Source organism: Salmo trutta, chromosome 12, assembly GCF_901001165.1.
Source record: "Salmo trutta chromosome 12, fSalTru1.1, whole genome shotgun sequence".
NCBI classification, from domain to species: Eukaryota; Metazoa; Chordata; class Actinopteri; order Salmoniformes; family Salmonidae; genus Salmo; species Salmo trutta.
In genome coordinates this window covers 42703535-42728385 of record NC_042968.1, presented here as the reverse complement: position 1 = coordinate 42728385, position 24851 = coordinate 42703535, and the positions used below count along the sequence as shown (strand labels likewise).

Here is a 24851-nt window from a genome sequence, read left to right as displayed (position 1 = left end):
ACCCATAATGCCCTATATACAGTACTGACTCACTCATGATCTACTACAATACCCATAATGCCCTGTATACAGTACTGACTCACTCATGATGTACTACACCACCCATAATGCCCTGTATACAGTACTGACTCACTCATGATCTACTACAATACCCATAATACCCTGTATACAGTACTGACTCACTCATGATCTACTACACCACCCATAATGCCCTGTATACAGTACTGACTCACTCATGATCTACTACAATACCCATAATACCCTGTATACAGTACTGACTCACTCATGATGTACTACACCACCCATAATGCCCTGTATACAGTACTGACTCACTCATGATCTACTACAATACCCATAATGCCCTGTATACAGTACTGACTCACTCATGATGTACTACGATACCCATAATACCCTGTATACAGTACCGACTCACTCATGATGTACTACACCACCCATAATGCCCTGTATACAGTACTGACTCACTCATGATCTACTACAATACCCATAATACCCTGTATACAGTACTGACTCACTCATGATGTACTACACCACCCATAATGCCCTGTATACAGTACTGACTCACTCATGATCTACTACAATACCCATAATGCCCTGTATACAGTACTGACTCACTCATGATGTACTACACCACCCATAATGCCCTGTATACAGTACTGACTCACTCATGATCTACTACAATACCTATAATGCCCGGTACACAGTACTGACTCACTCATGATCTACTACAATACCCATAATGCCCAATATACAGTACTGACTCACTCATGATCTACTAGAATACCCATAATACCCTGTATACAGTACTGACTCACTCATGATGTACTACACCACCCATAATGCCCTGTATACAGTACTGACTCACTCATGATCTACTACAATACCCATAATGCCCTGTATACAGTACTGACTCACTCATGATGTACTACGATACCCATAATACCCTGTATACAGTACCGACTCACTCATGATGTACTACACCACCCATAATGCCCTGTATACAGTACTGACTCACTCATGATCTACTACAATACCCATAATACCCTGTATACAGTACTGACTCACTCATGATCTACTACACCACCCATAATGCCCTGTATACAGTACTGACTCACTCATGATCTACTACAATACCCATAATACCCTGTATACAGTACTGACTCACTCATGATGTACTACACCACCCATAATGCCCTGTATACAGTACTGACTCACTCATGATCTACTACAATACCCATAATGCCCTGTATACAGTACTGACTCACTCATGATGTACTACGATACCCATAATACCCTGTATACAGTACCGACTCACTCATGATGTACTACACCACCCATAATGCCCTGTATACAGTACTGACTCACTCATGATCTACTACAATACCCATAATACCCTGTATACAGTACTGACTCACTCATGATGTACTACACCACCCATAATGCCCTGTATACAGTACTGACTCACTCATGATCTACTACAATACCCATAATGCCCTGTATACAGTACTGACTCACTCATGATGTACTACACCACCCATAATGCCCTGTATACAGTACTGACTCACTCATGATCTACTACAATACCTATAATGCCCTGTACACAGTACTGACTCACTCATGATCTACTACAATACCCATAATGCCCAATATACACTACTGACTCACTCATGATCTACTACGATACCCATAATACCCTGTATACAGTACTGACTCACTCATGATGTACTACACCACCCATAATGCCCTGTATACAGTACTGACTCACTCATGATCTACTACAATACCCATAATACCCTGTATACAGTACTGACTCACTCATGATGTACTACACCACCCATAATGCCCTGTATACAATACTGACTCACTCATGATCTACTACAATACCCATAATGCCCTGTATACAGTACTGACTCACTCATGATGTACTACAACACCCATAATGCCCTGTATACAGTACTGACTCACTCATGATCTACTACAATACCCATAATACCCTGTATACAGTACTGACTCACTCATGATGTACTACACCACCCATAATGCCCTGTATACAGTACTGACTCACTCATGATCTACTACAATACCCATAATGTCCTGTATACAGTACTGACTCACTCATGATGTACTACGATACCCATAATACCCTGTATACAGTACTGACTCACTCATGATGTACTACACCACCCATAATGCCCTGTATACAGTACTGACTCACTCATGATCTACTACAATACCCATAATGCCCTGTATACAGTACTGACTCACTCATGATGTACTACAACACCCATAATGCCCTGAATACAGTACTGACTCACTCATGATGTACTACAACACCCATAATGCCCTGTACACAGTATTGACTCACTCATGATCTACTACACCACCCATAATGCCCTGTATACAGTACTGACTCACTCATGATGTACTACACCACCCATAATGCCCTGTATACAGTACTGACTCACTCATGATCTACTACGATACCCATAATGCCCTGTATACAGTACTGACTCACTCATGATGTACTACAATACCCATAATGCCCTGTATACAGTACTGACTCACTCATGATCTACTACGATACCCATAATGCCCTGTATACAGTACTGACTCACTCATGATCTACTACGATACCCATAATGCCCTGTATACAGTACTGACTCACTCATGATGTACTACAATACCCATAATGCCCTGTATACAGTACTGACTCACTCATGATCTACTACGATACCCATAATGCCCTGTATACAGTACTGACTCACTCATGATCTACTACGATACCCATAATGCCCTGTATACAGTACTGCCTCAGATTGTTCCTGTCCCTCTGCTCCTTCTTACCCTTACAGGAGAACCCTTTCAGACACCGCATCGTGGAAGTCTTCTCTGAGGACGGACAAGGCAACATGAGCTTCAATGACTTTGTAGACATGTTCTCTGCTCTCTGCGAAACGGCTCCAAGAGAACTGAAGACCATATATGCTTTTAAAATCTATGGTTAGTACTGAGTAGACTAGTATGTCTCCTATGGTTAGTACTGAGTAGACTAGTATGTCTCCTATGGTTAGTATACTGAGTAGACTAGTATGTCTCCTATGGTTAGTACTGAGTAGACTAGTATGTCTCCTATGGTTAGTACTGAGTAGACTAGTATGTCTCCTATGGTTAGTATACTGAGTAGACTAGTATGTCTCCTATGGTTAGTACTGAGTAGACTAGTATGTCTCCTATGGTTAGTACTGAGTAGACTAGTATGTCTCCTATGGTTAGTATACTGAGTAGACTAGTATGTCTCCTATGGTTAGTATACTGAGTAGACTAGTATGTCTCCTATGGTTAGTATACTGAGTAGACTAGTATGTCTCCTATGGTTAGTACTGAGTAGACTAGTATGTCTCCTATGGTTAGTACTGAGTAGACTAGTATGTCTCCTATGGTTACTATACTGAGTAGACTAGTATGTCTCCTATGGTTAGTACTGAGTAGACTAGTATGTCTCCTATGGTTAGTATACTGAGTAGACTATTATGTCTCCTATGGTTAGTATACTGAGTAGACTAGTATGTCTCCTATGGTTAGTACTGAGTAGACTAGTATGTCTCCTATGGTTAGTACTGAGTAGACTAGTATGTCTCCTATGGTTAGTACTGAGTAGACTAGTATGTCTCCTATGGTTAGTACTGAGTAGACTAGTATGTCTCCTATGGTTAGTACTGAGTAGACTAGTATGTCTCCTATGGTTAGTATACTGAGTAGACTAGTATGTCTCCTATGGTTAGTATACTGAGTAGACTAGTATGTCTCCTATGGTTAGTACTGAGTAGACTAGTATGTCTCCTATGGTTAGTACTGAGTAGACTAGTATGTCTCCTATGGTTAGTACTGAGTAGACTAGTATGTCTCCTATGGTTAGTATACTGAGTAGACTAGTATGTCTCCTATGGTTAGTACTGAGTAGACTAGTATGTCTCCTATGGTTAGTACTGAGTAGACTAGTATGTCTCCTATGGTTAGTACTGTGTAGACTAGTATGTCTCCTATGGTTAGTACTGACTGAGAGTGCGTTTATTCTGTTTTTCTGTCTGTCTGTCTGTCTGTCTATCTGTCTGTCTGTCTGATGACAACTAGGACTCTGACTCATACTTACTCTGTTTTATCTTGCTTATTTAGTTCCTTATTTAGTTATTTAGTTACTTATTTTGTTAGCTTCTGTTTTATCTTGTTTACTGAGTTACTTATTTAGTTATTTAGTAACTTATTTAGTTAGGCTTTGTGAATTTCTTGTGGAACATAGGCCATCAGCAAACTGCTTCCAACCCATTCTGTCCTGCGCCATTCAAACAAGTTTTGAATCTCTTCATTTATCCCATTTTAATCTCTTCATCTCCTTTCTCCCACTGTTTTTTAATCTCTTCCTCTTTCCTGTGTGTCAGATTTTAACGTGGATAACTTCCTGTGTAAGGAGGATCTGGAGAAGACGTTGAACCGGCTGACTAAAGGAGAGCTGACCCCTGAAGAGGTCCATCTGGTCTGTAGCAAGGCCATGGAGGAGGCTGACCTCGACGGGGACAGCAAGCTCTCCTTCTCTGACTTTGAGAACATGATCTCTAAAGCTCCAGACTTTCTAAGGTAACATGTCATGGAGGTGATCTGGTGTGTCAGGCTAGTGTATAATGACATGTAGGTGATCTGGTGTGTCAGGCTAGTTTATAATGTCATGGAGGTGCTTTGGGGAGTCAGGCTAGTGTATAATGTCATGGGGGTGATCTGGGGAGTCAGGCTAGTGTATAATGACATGGAGGTGATCTGGTGTGTCAGGCTAGTGTATAATGTCATGGAGGTGGTCTGGGGAGTCAGGCTAGTGTATAATGACATGGAGGTGATCTGGTGTGTCAGGCTAGTGTATAATGTCATGGAGGTGGTCTGGGGAGTCAGGCTAGTGTATAATGACATGGAGGTGATCTGGTGTGTCAGGCAAGTGTATAATGACATGGAGGTGATCTGGTGTGTCAGGCTAGTGTATAATGACATGGAGATGGTCTGGGGAGTCAGGCTAGTGTATAATGTCATGGAGGTGGTCTGGGGAGTCAGGCTAGTGTATAATGACATGGAGATGGTCTGGGGAGTCAGGCTAGTGTATAATGTCATGGAGGTGGTCTGGGGAGTCAGGCTAGTGTATAATGACATGGAGGTGGTCTGGGGAGTCAGGCTAGTGTATAATGTCATGGAGGTGGAGATAACTTCATGACATAATGCTGCTTTCAGCATTGCTGCTTTCAGAAAGATAACTTAATGACATAATGCTGCTTTCAGACAGATAACTTCTGCTGCTCTGTATAATGCTGCTTTCAGACAAAGATAACTTCTGCTGCTCTGTATAATGCTGCTTTCAGACAGAGATAACTTCTGCTGCTCTGTATAATGCTGATTTCAGACAGAGAACTTCTGCTGCTCTGCATAATGCTGCTTTTAGACAGAGATATCTTCTGCTGCTCTGTATAATGCTGCTTTCAGACAGAGATAACTTCTGCTGCTCTGCATAATGTTGCTTTCAGACAGAGATATCTTCTGCTGCTCTGTATAATGCTGCTTTCAGGCAAAGATAACTTCTGCTGCTCTGCATAATGTTGCTTTCAGACCGAGATTAAACACAGAGAGAGAGAACCAATAGTGCTTGATCAGAGCCTTTTTACTGCGGACCAATCAATCTATCAACAGTATTGTAAATCGTTTTCATTTGAGAGCCCAAACCAGGCGGAAAGAACTGGCTAGTAAAAACCTCTCCTATTCCAGAGAGCTTGATTTAGCTGGCCAATGATATGGCCCATAAATCTGCCAATCACACGGGGGCGGCTGTAGATTGGCATGAACTCTTCCTGGTTTCCATGGTTTATTGGTGGAGCGTGTTGCCGTGGCAACCAGGTCAGGCTTGTGGCAGGATGCTGCTGCCTGTGACCAGAGACAGTGACAGATAAACATGATGGCTCTGTAAGACATAAATAGCGATAAACAACAACATGTCTCTCTCCTCCTGTAACAGATGTCTGGCGAGTGAATGTTGTTATAGACATTTACATGTTAAAGGGATATTTTGGGATTTTGGCAATGAGGCCCTTTATCTAATTCCCCAGAGTCAGGAGAACTTGTGGATACCATTTTTACGTCTCTGTGTCCAGTATGAAGGAAGTTAAGAGGGAGCCAATGCTAACTAGCGTTAGCGCAATGACTGGAAGTATATGGGTGTCTACTAGCATGCTAGCTGATAGACTTGTCCATTGTTTACACAGAATGGAAATGTGTATTTGGCGCTTTGGCGCAAATACACATTTGGCGCCAAAGGTAGAAGGTTAAGAACAGTAGAAGGTTAAGAACAGACATAAAACATATACATTACACACATTTGAGTGAGGCTGGTTTACACAGGTAGCACAATTCTGATCCTTTTGCCACCAATTGGTCTTTTGACCAATCAGATCAGATATTTTGCCAATAACTGGGCTGCCATAGTAGATGCTCCTATGCATATGGACTTTCCTCCAGCCACAATCTGTCCCAGACCTGCCCTCCTAATAGACTTGTATTAGAACCATGTCATTGCAGCGTTAACATGTCGGTTTTCAACAACCTGTCAGTATCTTTAGATTCACAGCTGAGGTGTGGGATACTCTGACTGGCCTGATGCCCTATTAGAATGGCGGAGGCCCCCCCCCCGTACAGACCCCTGGATCCCTTGTCCCCAGAGCAAAAGATCCGTATTACGTTCATGTGTTTCTTTACCTCTACTTTAGACACACATTGTTGTGGTCCCCCTCCCTTCACATTTCTCAATGTCAATCAAACGTCCACGCGACATCTGAATACCAACCATTTGATCTCAATCAGTTTCATGAGGATATTCATTTTCTTTAGATCTTGAGGTGTACAGTCGTGGCCAAAAGTTTTGAGAATTACACAAATATAAATTTTCACAAAATCTGTTGCCTCAGTGTCTTTAGATATTTTTGTCAGATGTTACTATGGAATACTGAAGTATAATTACAAGCATTTCATAAGTGTCAAAGGCTTTTATTGACAATTACATGAAGTTGATGCAAAGAGTCAATATTTGCAGTGTTGACTTCTTTTTCAAGACCTCTGCAATCCGCCCTGGCATGCTGTCAATTAACTTCTGGGCCCATTCTTGCATAATCAATGCTTGGAGTTTGTCAGAATTTGTGAGTTTTTGTTTGTCCATCTGCCTCTTGAGGATTGACCACAAGTTCTCAATGGGATTAAGGTCTGGGGAGTTTCCTGGCCATGGACCCAAAATATTGATGTTTTGTTCCCCGAGCCACTTAGTTATCACTTTTGCCTTATGGCAAGGTGCTCCATCATGCTGGAAAAGGCATTGTTCGTCACCAAACTGTTCCTGGATGGTTGGGAGAAGTTGCTCTCGGAGGATGTGTTGGTACCATTCTTTATTCATGGCTGTGTTCTTAGGCAAAATTGTGAGTGAGCCCACTCCCTTGGCTGAGAAGCAACCCCACACATGAATGGTCTCAGGATGCTTTACTGTTGGCATGACACAGGACTGATTGTAGTGCTCACCTTGTCTTCTCCGGAAAAGCTTTTTTCCGGATGCCCCAAACAATCGGAAAGGGTATTGATCAGAGAAAATGACTTTACCCCAGTCCTCAGCAGTCCAATCCCTGTACCTTTTGCAGAATATCAGTCTGTCCCTGATGTTTTTCCTGGAGAGAAGTGGCTTCTTTGCTGCCCTTCTTGACACCAGGCCTTCCTCCAAAAGTCATCGCCTCACTGTGCGTGCAGATGCACTCACACCTGCCTGCTGCCATTCCTGAGCAAGCTCTGTACTGGTGGTGCCCCGATCCCGCAGCTGAATCAACTTTAGGAGATGGTCCTGGCGCTTGCTGGACTTTCTTTGGCGCCCTGAAGCCTTCCTCACAACAATTGAACTGCTCTCCTTGAAGTTCTTGATGATCCGATAAATGGTTGATTAAGGTGCAATCTTACTGGCAGCAATATCCTTACCTGTGAAGCCCTTTTTGTGCAAAGCAATGATGACGTGTTTCCTTGCAGGTAACCATGGATGACAGAGGAAGAACAATGATTCCAAGCACCACCCTTTTGAAGCTTCCAGTCTGTTATTCGAACTCAATCAGCATGACAGAGTGATCTCCAGCCTTGTCCTAGTCAACACTCACACCTGTGTTCACGAGAGAATCACTGACATGATGTCAGCTGGTCCTTTTGTGGCAGGGCTGAAATGCAGTGGAAATGTTTTTGGAGGATTCAGTTCATTTGCATGGCAAAGAGGGACTTTGCAATTAATTGCAATTCATCTGATCACTCTTCATAACATTCTGGAGTATATGCAAATTGCCATCATACAAACTGAGGCAGCAGACTTTGTGAAAATGAATATTTGTGTCATTCTCAAAACTTTTGGCCACGACTGCACAGTGTTGTTTAGAAGGAGCCTACAGTGTTGTTTGGAAGGAGTCTACAGTGTTGTTTGGAAGTAGCCTACAGTGTTGTTTGGAAGTAGCCTACAGTATTGTTTGGAAGGAGCCCATAGTGTTGTTTGGAAGTAGCCCACAGTGTTGTTTGGAAGGAGCCCATAGTGTTGTTTGGAAGTAGCCCACAGTGTTGTTTGGAAGTAGCCCACAGTGTTGTTTGGAAGGAGCCCATAGTGTTGTTTGGAAGTAGCCCACAGTGTTGTTTGGAAGTAGCCCACAGTGTTGTTTGGAAGGAGCCCATAGTGTTGTTTGGAAGTAGCCCACAGTGTTATTTGGAAGTAGCCCACAGTGTTGTTTGGAAGTAGCCTTCAGTGTTGTTTGGAAGTAGCCCACAGTGTTGTTTGGAAGTAGCCCACAGTGTTGTTTGGAAGTAGCCTTCAGTGTTGTTTGGAAGTAGCCTACAGTGTTGTTTGGAAGGAGCCCATAGTGTTGTTTGGTAGTAGCCCACAGTGTTGTTTGGAAGTAGCCTACAGTGTTGTTTGGAAGTATCCTACAGTGAGATAATTGTTTAACATATACTGCTAACAAACTGTAGCATAGTGGCAAACACTGTTTAATTATGTCCACATGAAAGTAAAATGTGACCATCCTAAAATGTCATGAGAAATGAGGTGGTGTTTTTTTTGTCTTCTTGTAACGTTGTTCTATACTATTATATTCTGTTCTGTTATACAGAATACTATCACTATGTGATCTTGAAGACATTGATTTAGCTTTGAAGTAGCCTGTTCTCTACGAATAGAGCAGAGACTGGCAGTAGCCTGTTCTCTACGAATAGAGCAGAGACTGGGAGTAGCCTGTTCTCTACGAATAGAGCAGAGACTGGGAGTAGCCTTTTCTCTAGGAATAGAGCAGAGACTGGGAGTAGCCTGTTCTCTACGAATAGAGCAGAGACTGGCAGTAGCCTGTTCTCTACGAATAGAGCAGAGACTGGCAGTAGCCTGTTCTCTACGAATAGAGCAGAGACTGGCAGTAGCCTGTTCTCTACGAATAGAGCAGAGACTGGCAGTAGCCTGCTCTCTACGAATAGAGCAGAGACTGGGAGTAGCCTGTTCTCTACGAATAGAGCAGAGACTGTGAGTAGCCTGTTCTCTACGAATAGAGCAGAGACTGGCAGTAGCCTGTTCTCTACGAATAGAGCAGAGACTGGGAGTAGCCTGTTCTCTACGAATAGAGCAGAGACTGGCAGTAGCTTGTTCTCTACGAATAGAGCAGAGACTGGCAGTAGCCTGTTCTCTACGAATAGAGCAGAGACTGGGAGTAGCCTGTTCTCTGCGAATAGAGCAGAGACTGGGAGTAGCCTGTTCTCTACAAATAGAGCAGAGACTGGCAGTAGCCTGTTCTCTACGAATAGAGCAGAGACTGGCAGTAGCCTGTTCTCTACGAATAGAGCAGAGACTGGCAGTAGCCTGTTCTCTACGAATAGAGCAGAGACTGGGAGTAGCCTGTTCTCTACGAATAGAGCAGAGACTGGCAGTAGCCTGTTTTCTAGGAATAGAGCAGAGACTGGCAGTAGCCTGTTCTCTACGAAAAGAGCAGAGACTGGCAGTAGCCTGTTCTCTACGAATAGAGCAGAGACTGGCAGTAGCCTGTTCTCTACGAATAGAGCAGAGACTGGGAGTAGCCTGTTCTCTACGAATAGAGCAGAGACTGGCAGTAGCCTGTTCTCTACGAATAGAGCAGAGACTGGCAGTAGCCTGTTCTCTACGAATAGAGCAGAGACTGGGAGTAGCCTGTTCTCTACGAATAGAGCAGAGACTGGGAGTAGCCTGTTCTCTACGAATAGAGCAGAGACTGGCAGTAGCCTGTTCTCTACGAATAGAGCAGAGACTGGCAGTAGCCTGTTCTCTACGAATAGAGCAGAGACTGGGAGTAGCCTGTTCTCTACGAATAGAGCAGAGACTGGGAGTAGCCTGTTCTCTACGAATAGAGCAGAGACTGGGAGTAGCCTGTTCTCTACGAATAGAGCAGAGACTGGGAGTAGCCTGTTCTCTACGAATAGAGCAGAGACTGGGAGTAGCCTGTTCTCTACGAATAGAGCAGAGACTTGGAGTAGCCTGTTCTCTACGAATAGAGCAGAGACTGGGAGTAACCTGTTCTCTACGAATAGAGCAGAGACTGACAGTAGCCTGTTCTCTACGAATAGAGCAGAGACTGGCAGTAGCCTGTTCTCTACGAATAGAGCAGAGACTGGGAGTAGCCTGTTCTCTACGAATAGAGCAGAGACTGGGAGTAGCCTGTTCTCTACGAATAGAGCAGAGACTGGCAGTAGCCTGTTCTCTACGAATAGAGCAGAGACTGGCAGTAGCCTGTTCTCTACGAATAGAGCAGAGACTGGGAGTAGCCTGTTCTCTACGAATAGAGCAGAGACTGGCAGTAGCCTGTTCTCTACGAATAGAGCAGAGACTGGCAGTAGCCTGTTCTCTACGAATAGAGCAGAGACTGGGAGTAGCCTGTTCTCTACGAATAGAGCAGAGACTGGCAGTAGCCTGTTCTCTACGAATAGAGCAGAGACTGGGAGTAGCCTGTTCTCTACGAATAGAGCAGAGACTGGGAGTAGCCTGTTCTCTACGAATAGAGCAGAGACTGGCAGTAGCCTGTTCTCTACGAATAGAGCAGAGACTGGGAGTAGCCTGTTCTCTACGAATAGAGCAGAGACTGGGAGTAGCCTGTTCTCTACGAATAGAGCAGAGACTTGGAGTAGCCTGTTCTCTACGAATAGAGCAGAGACTGGGAGTAACCTGTTCTCTACGAATAGAGCAGAGACTGACAGTAGCCTGTTCTCTACGAATAGAGCAGAGGCTGGCAGTAGCCTGTTCTCTACGAATAGAGCAGAGACTGGCAGTAGCCTGTTCTCTACGAATAGAGCAGAGACTGGGAGTAGCCTGTTCTCTACGAATAGAGCAGAGACTGGGAGTAGCCTTTTCTCTAGGAATAGAGCAGAGACTGGGAGTAGCCTGTTCTCTACGAATAGAGCAGAGACTGGCAGTAGCCTGCTCTCTACGAATAGAGCAGAGACTGGGAGTAGCCTGTTCTCTACGAATAGAGCAGAGACTGGCAGTAGCCTGTTCTCTACGAATAGAGCAGAGACTGGCAGTAGCCTGTTCTCTACGAATAGAGCAGAGACTGGCAGTAGCCTGTTCTCTACGAATAGAGCAGAGACTGGGAGTAGCCTGTTCTCTACGAATAGAGCAGAGACTGGGAGTAGCCTGTTCTCTACGAATAGAGCAGATACTGGCAGTAGCCTGTTCTCTACGAATAGAGCAGATACTGGCAGTAGCCTGTTCTCTACGAATAGAGCAGAGACTGGGAGTAGCCTGTTCTCTATGAATAGAGCAGAGACTGGCAGTAGCCTGTTCTCTACGAATAGAGCAGAGACTGGGAGTAGCCTGTTCTCTACGAATAGAGCAGAGACTGGGAGTAGCCTGTTCTCTACGAATAGAGCAGAGACTGGGAGTAGCCTGTTCTCTATGAATAGAGCAGAGACTGGCAGTAGCCTGTTCTCTATGAATAGAGCAGAGACTGGCAGTAGCTTGTTCTCTACGAATAGAGCAGAGACTGGGAGTAGAGAATCCCCCCACATGAACAGAAGCTTCTGAACCTTTAGCTGTCGGGAAGAGGGGTCCAGAAAAGTGAGATCCATAGCCACTCCATATTAGAATACCTATTAAGGACAACAGCATTTCTTCCCCACTTAACCTCCTTTCTCACCTCCAAAATGAAACGTTAGTTCTTGAAGCTTTTGATGATTCTAGATCCTGCTGGATGTAATGTATTCATGGCCATCTCCCCAGCCCATTAGATGTAATGTATTCATGGCCGTCTCCCAGCCCATTAGATGTAATGTATCCATTGCCGTCTCCCAGCCCATTAGATGTAATGTATCCATGGCCGTCTCCCAGCCCATTAGATGTAATGTATCCATGGCCGTCTCCCAGCCCATTAGATGTAATGTATTCATGGCCGTCTCGCAACCCATTAGATGTGATGTATCCATGGCCCTCTCCCAGCCCATTAGATGTAATGTATTCATGGCCGTCTCCCAGCCCATTAGATGTAATGTATTCATGGCCGTCTCCCAGCCCATTAGATGTAATGTATTCATGGCCATCTCCCAGCCCATTAGATGTAATGTATTCATGGCCGTCTCCCAGCCCATTAGATGTAATGTATTCATGGCCATCTCCCAGCCCATTAGATGTAATTTATTCATGGCCGTCTCCCAGCCCATTAGATGTAATGTATTCATGGCCATCAACCAGCCCATTAGATGTAATCTATCCATGGCCGTCTCCCCAGCCCATTAGATGTAATGTATTCATGGCCATCTCCCCAGCCCATTAGATGTAATGTATCCATGGCCATCTCCCAGCCCATTAGATGTAATGTATTCATGGCCGTCTCCCCAGCCCATTAGATGTAATGTATCCATGGCCGTCTCCCCAGCCCATTAGATGTAATGTATTCATGGCCATCTCCCCAGCCCATTAGATGTAATGTACTCATGGCCATCTCCCAGCCCATTAGATGTAATGTATCCATGGCCATCTCCCAGCCCATTAGATGTAATGTATTCATGGCCGTCTCCCAGCCCATTAGATGTAATGTATCCATGGCCATCTCCCCAGCCCATTAGATGTAATGTATTCATGGCCATCTCCCCAGCCCATTAGATGTAATGTATCCATGGCCATCTCCCCAGCCCATTAGATGTAATGTATCCATGGCCGTCTCCCAGCCTATTAGATGTAATGTATCCATGGCCGTCTCCCCAGCCCATTAGATGTAATGTATTCATGGCCATCTCCCAGCCCATTAGATGTAATGTATCCATGGCCATCTCCCAGCCCATTAGATGTAATGTATTCATGGCCGTCTCCCAGCCCATTAGATGTAATGTATTCATGGCCGTCTCCCGGCCCATTAGATGTAATGTATCCATGGCCGTCTCCCAGCCTATTAGATGTAATGTATCCATGGCCATCTCCCCAGCCCATTAGATGTAATGTATTCATGGCCATCTCCCCAGCCCATTAGATGTAATGTATTCATGGCCGTCTCCCAGCCCATTAGATGTAATGTATTCATGGCCGTCTCCCAGCCCATTAGATGTAATGTATTCATGGCCGTCTCCCAGCCCATTAGATGTAATGTATTCATGGCCATCTCCCAGCCCATTAGATGTAATGTATCCATGGCCGTCTCCCCAGCCCATTAGATGTAATGTATTCATGGCCATCTCCCCAGCCCATTAGATGTAATGTATCCATGGCCGTCTCCCAGCCCATTAGATGTAATGTATTCATGGCCATCTCCCAGCCCATTAGATGTAATGTATTCATGGCCATCTCCCAGCCCATTAGATGTAATGTATTCATGGCCGTCTCCCCAGCCCATTAGATGTAATGTATTCATGGCCGTCTCCCCAGCCCATTAGATGTAATGTATCCATGGCCATCTCCCCAGCCCATTAGATGTAATGTATCCATGGCCATCTCCCCAGCCCATTATATGTAATGTATTCATGGCCGTCTCCCAGCCCATTAGATGTAATGTATTCATGGCCATCTCCCAGCCCATTAGATGTAATGTATCCATGGCCGTCTCCCAGCCCATTAGATGTAATGTATTCATGGCCGTCTCCCCAGCCCATTAGATGTAATGTATCCATGGCCGTCTCCCAGCCCATTAGATGTAATGTATTCATGGCCGTCTCCCAGCCCATTAGATGTAATGTATTCATGGCCATCTCCCAGCCCATTAGATGTAATGTATCCATGGCCATCTCCCAGCCCATTAGATGTAATGTATTCATGGCCGTCTCCCAGCCCATTAGATGTAATGTATCCATGGCCATCTCCCAGCCCATTAGATGTAATGTATTCATGGCCGTCTCCCCAGCCCATTAGATGTAATGTATCCATGGCCGTCTCCCAGCCCATTAGATGTAATGTATTCATGGCCGTCTCCCCAGCCCATTAGATGTAATGTATCCATGGCCATCTCCCAGCCCATTAGATGTAATGTATCCATGGCCATCTCCCAGCCCATTAGATGTAATGTATTCATGGCCATCTCCACAGCCCATTAGATGTAATGTATCCATGGCCATCTCCCAGCCCATTAGATGTAATGTATCCATGGCCGTCTCCCAGCCCATTAGATGTAATGTATCCATGGCCATCTCCCCAGCCCATTAAATGTAATGTATCCATGGCCGTCAGCCAGCCCATTACATGTAATGTATTCATGGCCATCTCCCAGCCCATTAGATGTAATGTATTCATGGCCATCTCCCAGCCCATTAGATGTAATGTATCCATGGCCGTCTCCCAGCCCATTAGATGTAATGTATTCATGGCCATCTCCCAGCCCATTAGATGTAATGTATTCATGGCCATCTCCCCAACCCATTAGATGTAATGTATTCATGGCCATCTCCCCAGCCCATTAGATGTAATGTATCCATGGCCGTCTCCCAGCCCATTAGATGTAATGTATTCATGGCCGTCTCCCAGCCCATTAGATGTAATGTATTCATGGCCGTCTCCCAGCCCATTAGATGTAATGTATCCATGGCCATCTCCCCAGCCCATTAGATGTAATGTATTCATGGCCATCTCCACAGCCCATTAGATGTAATGTATCCATGGCCGTCTCCCAGCCCATTACATGTAATGTATCCATGGCCGTCTCCCAGCCCATTAGATGTAATGTATTCATGGCCGTCTCCCAGCCCATTAGATGTAATGTATTCATGGCCGTCTCCCAGCCCATTAGATGTAATGTATCCATGGCCATCTCCCCAGCCCATTAGATGTAATGTATTCATGGCCGTCTCCCCAGCCCATTAGATGTAATGTATCCATGGCCGTCTCCCCAGCCCATTAGATGTAATGTATTCATGGCCATCTCCCCAGCCCATTAGATGTAATGTATTCATGGCCGTCTCCCCAGCCCATTAGATGTAATGTATCCATGGCCGTCTCCCAGCCCATTAGATGTAATGTATCCATGGCCATCTCCCCAGCCCATTAGATGTAATGTATTCATGGCCGTCTCCCCAGCCCATTAGATGTAATGTATTCATGGCCATCTCCCCAGCCCATTAGATGTAATGTATTCATGGCCGTCTCCCCAGCCCATTAGATGTAATGTATCCATGGCCATCTCCCCAGCCCATTAGATGTAATGTATCCATGGCCGTCTCCCCAGCCCATTAGATGTATATACTGTCTGGATGACCCTGCAGGGCACTTCATGCAAAAGATTGTCCATTTCCAGCTTTGGCAGGGTAAAAAGTCCTCGGTACAGTATCGTCCTGTCATCTGAACCGCGGTACAATGTGACATTGATACTAGTTCACTGGCCAGGTCTTGTGAAATGTCAGTACAGTGGCTCTATGTCACTTTAAGTAGCTCTATTAGCAACAGAGTACTGTTGTAGGTTAATGGGAGTGTTACAGCTCTGGCTGGGTCTTCCTCCCAACTGGCACCCTATGCCCTGTATAGTGTACTACTTTAGACCAGAGTCAGTAGGACTCTGGCACCCTATGCCCTATATAGTGCACTACTTTTCATCATGGCTTAAGCACTATGTATGTAATAGGGTGCCATTTGGGATGCGGACTTGTTCTGTTCTGTTCTGTGATTCTCTCCTCGGGAAAGACGCCATTTCTCACTTACACAGAAAATGGCTTTTGTATAATCTCAGCTGCAACTGACAGTCAGCCAGACTGGCACACAATACATATGAACAAGAGAGGAGAGGAGAGGAGAGGGGAGGGGAGGGGAGGGGAGGGGAGGGAGGGGAGAGGAGAGGAGAGGAGAGGAGAGGGAATAAATTAAAGGAGAGGAGAGGAGAGGAGAGGGAATAAATTAAAGGAGAGGAGAGGAGAGGAGAGGAGAGGAGTGGAGAGGAGAGGAGAGGAGAGGAGAGGAGAGGAGAGGAGAGGAGAGGAGAGGAGAGGAGTGGAGAGGAGAGGAGAGGAGAGAAGAGAAGAGGGAATAAATTAAAGGAGAGGAGAGGGAATAAATTAAAGGAGAGGAGATGAGATGAGAGGAGAGGAGAGGAGAGGAGAGGAGAGGAGAGGAGAGGAGAGGAGAGGAGAGGAGAGGAGAGAGTTGTGAAATAATGTCAAGAATAAATCTGTCAGATGTTTCTAAAAGGAGATCTGGTTGAAGATGGAAGGGTTAATTCAAGATAGATGGTTTCATGGCAGCATAACTCTCTCAAGGTTTCTCCTCCGTCCCCTCCAGAGGTATCCAGTCAGCAGATATACTGTATCTATTGTTGATAAGGTTATTAGTCATGCTAGATGTATCCAGTCAGCCGGTACAGTGCATTCGGAAAGTATTCAGACCCCTTGACTTTTTCCACATTTTGTTACGTTACAGCCTTCTAAAATTTGTTAAATAAATAAAAAATCCTCATCAATCTACCTCATAATGCACAAAGTAAAAACTTTTTTTTTAAATAACATTTTTTGCTCATTTATTTATTACAAATACTGAAATATCACATTTACATAAGTATTCAGACCCTTTACTCAGTACTTTGTTGAAGCACCTTTGGCAGCGACTACAGCCTCGAGTCTTCTTGGGTATGACGCTACAAGCTTGGCACACCTGTATTAGTGTAGTTTCTCCCATTCTTCTCTGCAGATCCTCTCAAGCTCTGTCAGTTTGGATGGGGAGCGTCGCTGCACAGCTATTTTCAGGTCTCTCCAGAGATTGAGTCTAGGCCACTCAAGGACATTCAGAGACTTGTCCTGAAGCCACTCCTGCGTTGTCATGGCTGTGTGCTTAGGGTTGTTGTCCTGTTGGAAGGTGAACCTTCACCCCAGTCTGAGGTCTTGAGCGCTCTGGAGCAGGTTTTCATCAAGGATCTCTCTGTACTTTGCTCCATTCATTTTTCACTCAATCCTGACTAGTCTCCCAGTCCCTGCGGCTGAAAAACATCCCCACAGCATGATGCTGCCACCACCATGCTTCACCGTAGAGATGGTGCCATGGTTTCCTCCAGACGTGAAGCTTGGCATTCAGGCCAAAGAGTTCAATCTTGGTTTCATCAGAACAGAGAATCTTGTTTCTCATGTTCTGAGAGTCCTTTAGGTGCCTTTTGGCAAACTCCAAGTGAGCTGTCATTAGGGCTGTGGCAGTCACGAAATTTCATCAGCCGGTTATTGTCAAGCAAACAACTGTCGGTCTCCCAGTAATTGACTGTTAATTAACATAAACACATGTAGCATCTCCTGGCTACCACACAGCCTACAAGCCACTGGTGCAGACCTTTGGAACATCTACATTTTAAAAAGTCTAATAAATCCATGTAATATAGCCTACACCTTCACAATAAATCCATGTAATATAGCCTCCACCTTCACAATAAATCCATGTAATATAGCCTCCACCTTCACAATAAATCCATGTAATATAGCCTCCACCTTCACAATAAATCCATGTAATATAGCCTCCACCTTCACAATAAATCCATGTAATATAGCCTCCACCTTCACAATAAATCCATGTAATATAGCCTCCACCTTCACAATAAATCCATGTAATATAGCCTCCACCTTCACAATAAATCCATGTAATATAGCCTACACCTTCACAATAAATCCATGTAATATAGCCTACACCTTCACAATAAATCCATGTAATATAACCTACACCTTCACAATAAATCCATGTAATATAACCTACACCTTCACAATAAATCCATTGTTTATTTTAGACAGTTCTAAAGAAACATGATATGAAGAAAATGTAGTCTATTTCAGAAGAACAGAATAGCATACTCTGAGTTGTCCTTATGTTAGGTCCTGATCTGGCTATGCCATATGGCTGTGGGCTACACTAGTTAATTTAGCAGACAAGATTTGCTTAGAATTGCATGTCATTATTTGATATTATTTTATAGTATGAAGAATACAATAGAAAGGATTAAATTAAATAAAATAGAAAGGATTTTTTTCTCCAAACGATTTGAGGGAGTGCGCACATGCGGCAATTCTGTGTTGAGCGGTTAACAAAGAAACAGGTACTCCTATATGCTGAATTTAGAGATATTAATGTATATTTAGTTGTTTTATAAACGTTGGGCTATATGTTTAGATTTTTAATACATTGTAAGGCTGCATGATGAGACTCTAATGATGATTTGAAAAAAGTTGCTTGAAAGGCCTGAGCTCTGCTTTGCTTTTTTGCGCAGGCTGTACACACTTCATCAGTCTCTCATTCACAATTTGACAAGCACTTGATAATGCCTCGAATTTCCCAGCAGGATCCCCTTTGTGTGCCCATAATGCACCCTATAATCCATGTCTTTTGCGGCCATTGGCCGTTGTGTCCTTCTCCCTGAGTGCTGCGTGCTCCGAAGCACCTCTCACTCACATGGCTCTCCATCACGTGATTGGGTCTTTCTCACAGGCTACAAGTGAAGACAAACACATCGGGGACGCAACTGTGCTTGTCCTTATCCAATTTCGATGTGCATATTGAAGATATTGGAATAACTGTCCACATTTACTTTTCGTCAGCCAACAAGATGAGTAGGCCTAACGAACAGCAAAAACACTAGCCTATGTCAATCTACTATCCCCCATAGTACAAAAGTTGACCTATTCTATTCTGTGTGAGAAATAAATATTCCAAACATAGTCTGGGACAGTTGTGGGATGCAGTAGATCCCAAATAAATACAACCACTAGCATCAAAAAAATATGTTTTACGCAATGTGGCTGACACAACAGAATTGAACGTTTAGCTTAAAGTGTTGATAAACTATTAGGATATTTCTTCACATTACATATAGGCCTTCACAAAACATATAGGCCTATTGGCTAGGCTAGATGATGTGTGATACAGACCTTATCAAAACATATAGGCCTATTGGCTAGGCTAGATGAGGTGTGATACAAACCTTATCAAAACATATAGGCCTATTGGCTAGGCTAGATGAGGTGTGATACAAACCTTATCAAAACATATAGGCCTATGGGCTAGGCTAGATGAGGTGTGATACAGACCTTATCAAAAATATAGGCCTATTGGCTAGGCTAGATGATGTGTGATACAGACCTTATCAAAACATATAGGCCTATGGGCTAGGCTAGATGAGGTGTGATACAGACTTTATCAAAACATATAGGCCTATTGGCTAGGCTAGATGAGGTGTGATACAAACCTCATCAAAACACATAGGCCTATTGGCTAGGCTAGATGATGTGTGATACAGACCTTATCAAAACATATAGGCCTATTGGCTAGGCTAGATGAGGTGTGATACAAACCTCATCAAAACACATAGGCCTATTGGCTAGGCTAGATGATGTGTGATACAGACCTTATCAAAACATATAGGCCTATTGGCTAGGCTAGATGATGTGTGATACAAACCTTATCAAAACATATAGGCCTATTGGCTAGGCTAGATGATGTGTGATACAAACCTCATCAAAACATATAGGCCTATTGGCTAGGCTACATGATGTGTGATACAGACCTTATCAAAACATATAGGCCTATTTGATAAGGCTAGATGATGTGTGATACAGACCTTATCAAAACATATAGGCCTATGGGCTAGGCTAGATGAGGTGTGATACAGACCTTATCAAAACATATAGGCCTATTGGCTAGGCTAGATGATGTGTGATACAGACCTTATCAAAACATATAGGCCTATTGGCTAGGCTAGATGAGGTGTGATACAGACCTTATCAAAACATATAGGCCTATTGGCTAGGCTAGATGAGGTGTGATACAAACCTCATCAAAACACATAGGCCTATTGGCTAGGCTAGATGATGTGTGATACAGACCTTATCAAAACATATAGGCCTATTGGCTAGGCTAGATGATGTGTGATACAAACCTCATCAAAACATATAGGCCTATTGGCTAGGCTACATGATGTGTGATACAGACCTTATCAAAACATATAGGCCTATTGGCTAGGCTACATGATGTGTGATACAGACCTTATCAAAACATATAGGCCTATTGGCTAGGCTACATGATGTGTGATACAAACCTTATCAAAACATATAGGCCTATTGGCTAGGCTAGATGATGTGTGATACAAACCTTATCAAAACATATAGGCCTATTGGCTAGGCTAGATGATGTGTGATACAAACCTCATCAAAACATATAGGCCTATTGGCTAGGCTACATGATGTGTGATACAGACCTTATCAAAACATATAGGCCTATTTGATAAGGCTAGATGATGTGTGATACAGACCTTATCAAAACATATAGGCCTATGGGCTAGGCTAGATGAGGTGTGATACAGACCTTATCAAAACATATAGGCCTATTGGCTAGGCTAGATGATGTGTGATACAGACCTTATCAAAACATATAGGCCTATTGGCTAGGCTAGATGAGGTGTGATACAAACCTCATCAAAACACATAGGCCTATTGGCTAGGCTAGATGATGTGTGATACAGACCTTATCAAAACATATAGGCCTATTGGCTAGGCTAGATGAGGTGTGATACAAACCTCATCAAAACACATAGGCCTATTGGCTAGGCTAGATGATGTGTGATACAGACCTTATCAAAACATATAGGCCTATTGGCTAGGCTAGATGATGTGTGATACAAACCTCATCAAAACATATAGGCCTATTGGCTAGGCTACATGATGTGTGATACAGACCTTATCAAAACATATAGGCCTATTGGCTAGGCTACATGATGTGTGATACAGACCTTATCAAAACATATAGGCCTATTGGCTAGGCTACATGATGTGTGATACAAACCTTATCAAAACATATAGGCCTATTGGCTAGGCTAGATGATGTGTGATACAAACCTTATCAAAACATATAGGCCTATTGGCTAGGCTAGATGATGTGTGATACAAACCTCATCAAAACATATAGGCCTATTGGCTAGGCTACATGATGTGTGATACAGACCTTATCAAAACATATAGGCCTATTTGATAAGGCTAGATGATGTGTGATACAAACCTCATCAAAACATATAGGCCTATTGGCTAGGCTACATGATGTGTGATACAGACCTTATCAAAACATATAGGCCTATTGGCTAGGCTACATGATGTGTGATACAGACCTTATCAAAACATATAGGCCTATTGGCTAGGCTACATGATGTGTGCGACTAGGATTAGAAAAAGTTGAAAGAAAAAAAAGGCATTGTTTCATATGCTGGGCATCATTCACAAGTGATCGGCTAATATTGTCACCAATCAGACTATTCTTGATTTAATCTTGTCTTTACATATACTAAATAATATATTGATGTGACATTAGTTTTGATTTAGAATGGACCATTATCATGCACCTGTATTGAAACGGGTAGGGGAAAAGAATACATCACATCTATAACGAATAGAGAATGAAGGACGCTTTTTTTCCGTGGTTCATTTTCATGCCAGCCAGGTAGGCTATACTCCTGTTGTAAAGATAAGCAATGTGCTAAATATTAGGAAAGTTGAGAAATAAATATAGTAAGCTGATGGGATCCTCCTCCTCTCTTTAATTAATCTTTTTAGTAGAGGCCATCACTCTGTTTGAGCCTATAGAAATGTTGCGGAACATGAGCTCATGGGCTCTCATGAAGTGTTTGATTATATATTCCATGACATTTGCATTGATGTCAGAGTGATTAGAGGGACAGTAGAGTGCTGAGGACCAGGCAGTTATCTGGTAGGTTACTAATGACCAGCAGCAGCATCAGAGCTTGGAGAAGCCTAATTACCGTGACTAAATGTTCACATGGAATTTGACTGTCTTGTGGCAGTAATACGGTCACAGCAACAACCCTAGCTCTCATGTTCCTTTTACTGAGGACGGGCTTCTGTCTGGCCACTCCATCATAAAGGCCTGATTGGTGGAGTGCTGCAGAGATGGTTGTCCTTCTGGAATGTTTTCCCAGCTCCACAGAGGAACTCTGGAGCCCTGTCAGAGTGACCATTTGGTTCTTGGTCACCTCTCTGACCAAGGCCCTTCTCCCCCGATTGCTCAGTTTGGCCAATCGGACAGCTCTAGGAAGTGTCTTGGTGGTTCTAAACTTCTTCCATTTAACAATGATGGAGTCCACTGTGTTTTTGGGGACCGTCAATGCTGCAGAAATGTTTCGGTATCCTTCCCCAGATCTGTGCCTCGACACAATCCTGTCTTGGAGTTCTACGGACAATTCCTGCGACCTCATGGCTTGGTTTTTGCTCTGACATGCACTGTCAACTGTGGGACCTTATATAGACAGGTGTGTGCCTTTCCAAATCATGTCCAATCAATTGAATTTACCACAGGTGGACTCCAATCATCATGGGATATTATGTGTAGATTGATGAGAATTTATTTATTTATTTAATCCATTTTAGAATAAGTCTGTAACGTAACAAAATGTGGAAAAAGTCAAGGGGTCTGAATACTTTCCTGAAAGCTCTGTATATATTGTTGATAAGGGGACAACACTTCTGAAAGAAGGTCAATTCCACTGTTGACAAAATAACTCGCCTCGTAGACAGCCCAGTTAAAGTGATACATAACTCCAAAAATCAACATTTATTATTACATGTTTTCAGACCTCTAAAATGATTTTCTATTTTTTGTTGGATGAGTCCATGATGTCCCACGGCTATCTGTTGTAAATGCAGCTGCGTAACTAACTATGTCCTCGTGTTGTGTTTTCTATTTCCAGCACGTTCCACCTACGGATTTGAGGTGATTCAGCCACTCCCATGATGAGGCTTTAGACAACGATGGAAGAGGGAGGAAGATGAAGAAGAAGAATGTGGTCCCTTTCTGGTTCGTCGGATGACGTCATCCCTGAAGACTCCTCCCAGAGTCTCTGTGGCCCCAACCCACAGCAGAATGACCCCTGACCTCAACCTCAGTACAGCATAGTGCCTACCAAAAAACGTTAGTAGAGAAGTCTTGTCTTTCCCAAGTCTATCTTCGATCGATACGATGTTTGTACAAAATATAACATTGAAAAGAAAAAAAGGAAGTGGAACAAAAGTTTGGCTTCGGCTGCAGGAATATGGACCCGGGGGATTTCTTTTCTCGGAAGCACAGGCCCTTTTTTTGCCAATTCATGTTCTATAGGAAGGACGTTATCGACCACAACACATTTCCATTTTCGGAAGAGAAGATCATTAATGCATGATTGTTTTCTCTTATAATCGATTGTAACTTGTTAAAAGATGGAAACACAAACAGACTCCAAATGGAGATAGAAAATGAACTGATGAACAACGAGGGGCTAATTTTGATACCTGTAGGGCTTAGCTACTAAACAACCTATAAGCAGTTTTCTAGAAGATGGAGGATTTTTTGCAGAATTGTTAGTTTTTTTTTTCTTTAAACTGACCTAACCTTTTTAAGTATATACATTGAATGGACACTGACTGACAACAATGTGGAAGTGGATCGAACAACAAGATATTTTCTGTCTGACGTGTACGGAAGACAAAAACAGTAAGATATATAGTATATAAAGTATTACAAGCACAGTTTTAGCACCAAGGGCAGAACAGTTGAAGAGCTATGCAATATATCTTTATGAAATGCATGAGTGTTACATAAATTGCAAATAGCTTTTTTATTTATGCTCCAGTCCGGTATAGTGTTGAGTACTGCTGGAACACAATGACAATCAGAACCTGTGATGTAGTGGTAACATTAACAAATAGGTGGGTAAACGCTGATCGCCGTTTGCGGCGATTAAAATAACGCTCCTCTATGCTTTCAACTCTCTTTAAATTTTCCTGCTAAAGGTAAAGGTAAAACTCTCGCACAAAAAAAATAGAAAAAGGTAGGTTTTCTGTGCGTTTCCCCTCCACTACACCACCGATCATAATGTTACCTAACTGTTCTGCAGTTAAAGGAAGGGCTCTGTTCTTTGTCTCATCACCCCTTCCATTATGTTATGCTTTGTTACCTTGTCCTGCCTCTCAACTTGATATAATGGCATTAACTTCACTTAAGAAATAACGTTTTCAGTCTTTCATATAATAAGAGCGTTTGGCTAGACTTGATTAAATACATTTTCTGTTGCTTCGATGTTTAATGAACCTTCTTTTTGGAAAGTTGTCATTGTTTCTCCTGGTATTTCTTCTCAAACTTGTGAGTAATAACATTTTACTTCCAACATTAACTTGAGCTTAAAATGAACCTTGCTAAAAGTTGACAAAATGATGTGAACCCAGTGTACACTCTAATTTAGACAGGAAACCTTCTAGTCATTATCCGTATCTGCATGGCTGCATCAAGTCAATCTGCCAAAAAACTGTTATAGCTCGCTCAAACTAAACAT

General features: G+C 43.2%; 1 protein-coding gene across 1 annotated transcript in view; it reads left to right on the top strand.

Annotated features, from left to right (window-relative positions):
• Positions 1-24626, top strand: part of LOC115203581 (calcium and integrin-binding family member 2) — a 63645-nt gene extending 39019 nt beyond the window's left edge. Inside the window, exons 4-6 of the mRNA XM_029768370.1 lie at positions 2871-3018; positions 4455-4650; positions 23235-24626. Coding sequence (XP_029624230.1) covers positions 2871-3018; positions 4455-4650; positions 23235-23256 — 366 coding nt within the window. The 3' untranslated portion in view covers positions 23257-24626. The remainder of the gene's footprint in view (positions 1-2870; positions 3019-4454; positions 4651-23234) is intronic.
• The last annotated feature ends 225 nt before the right edge of the window (positions 24627-24851 follow it).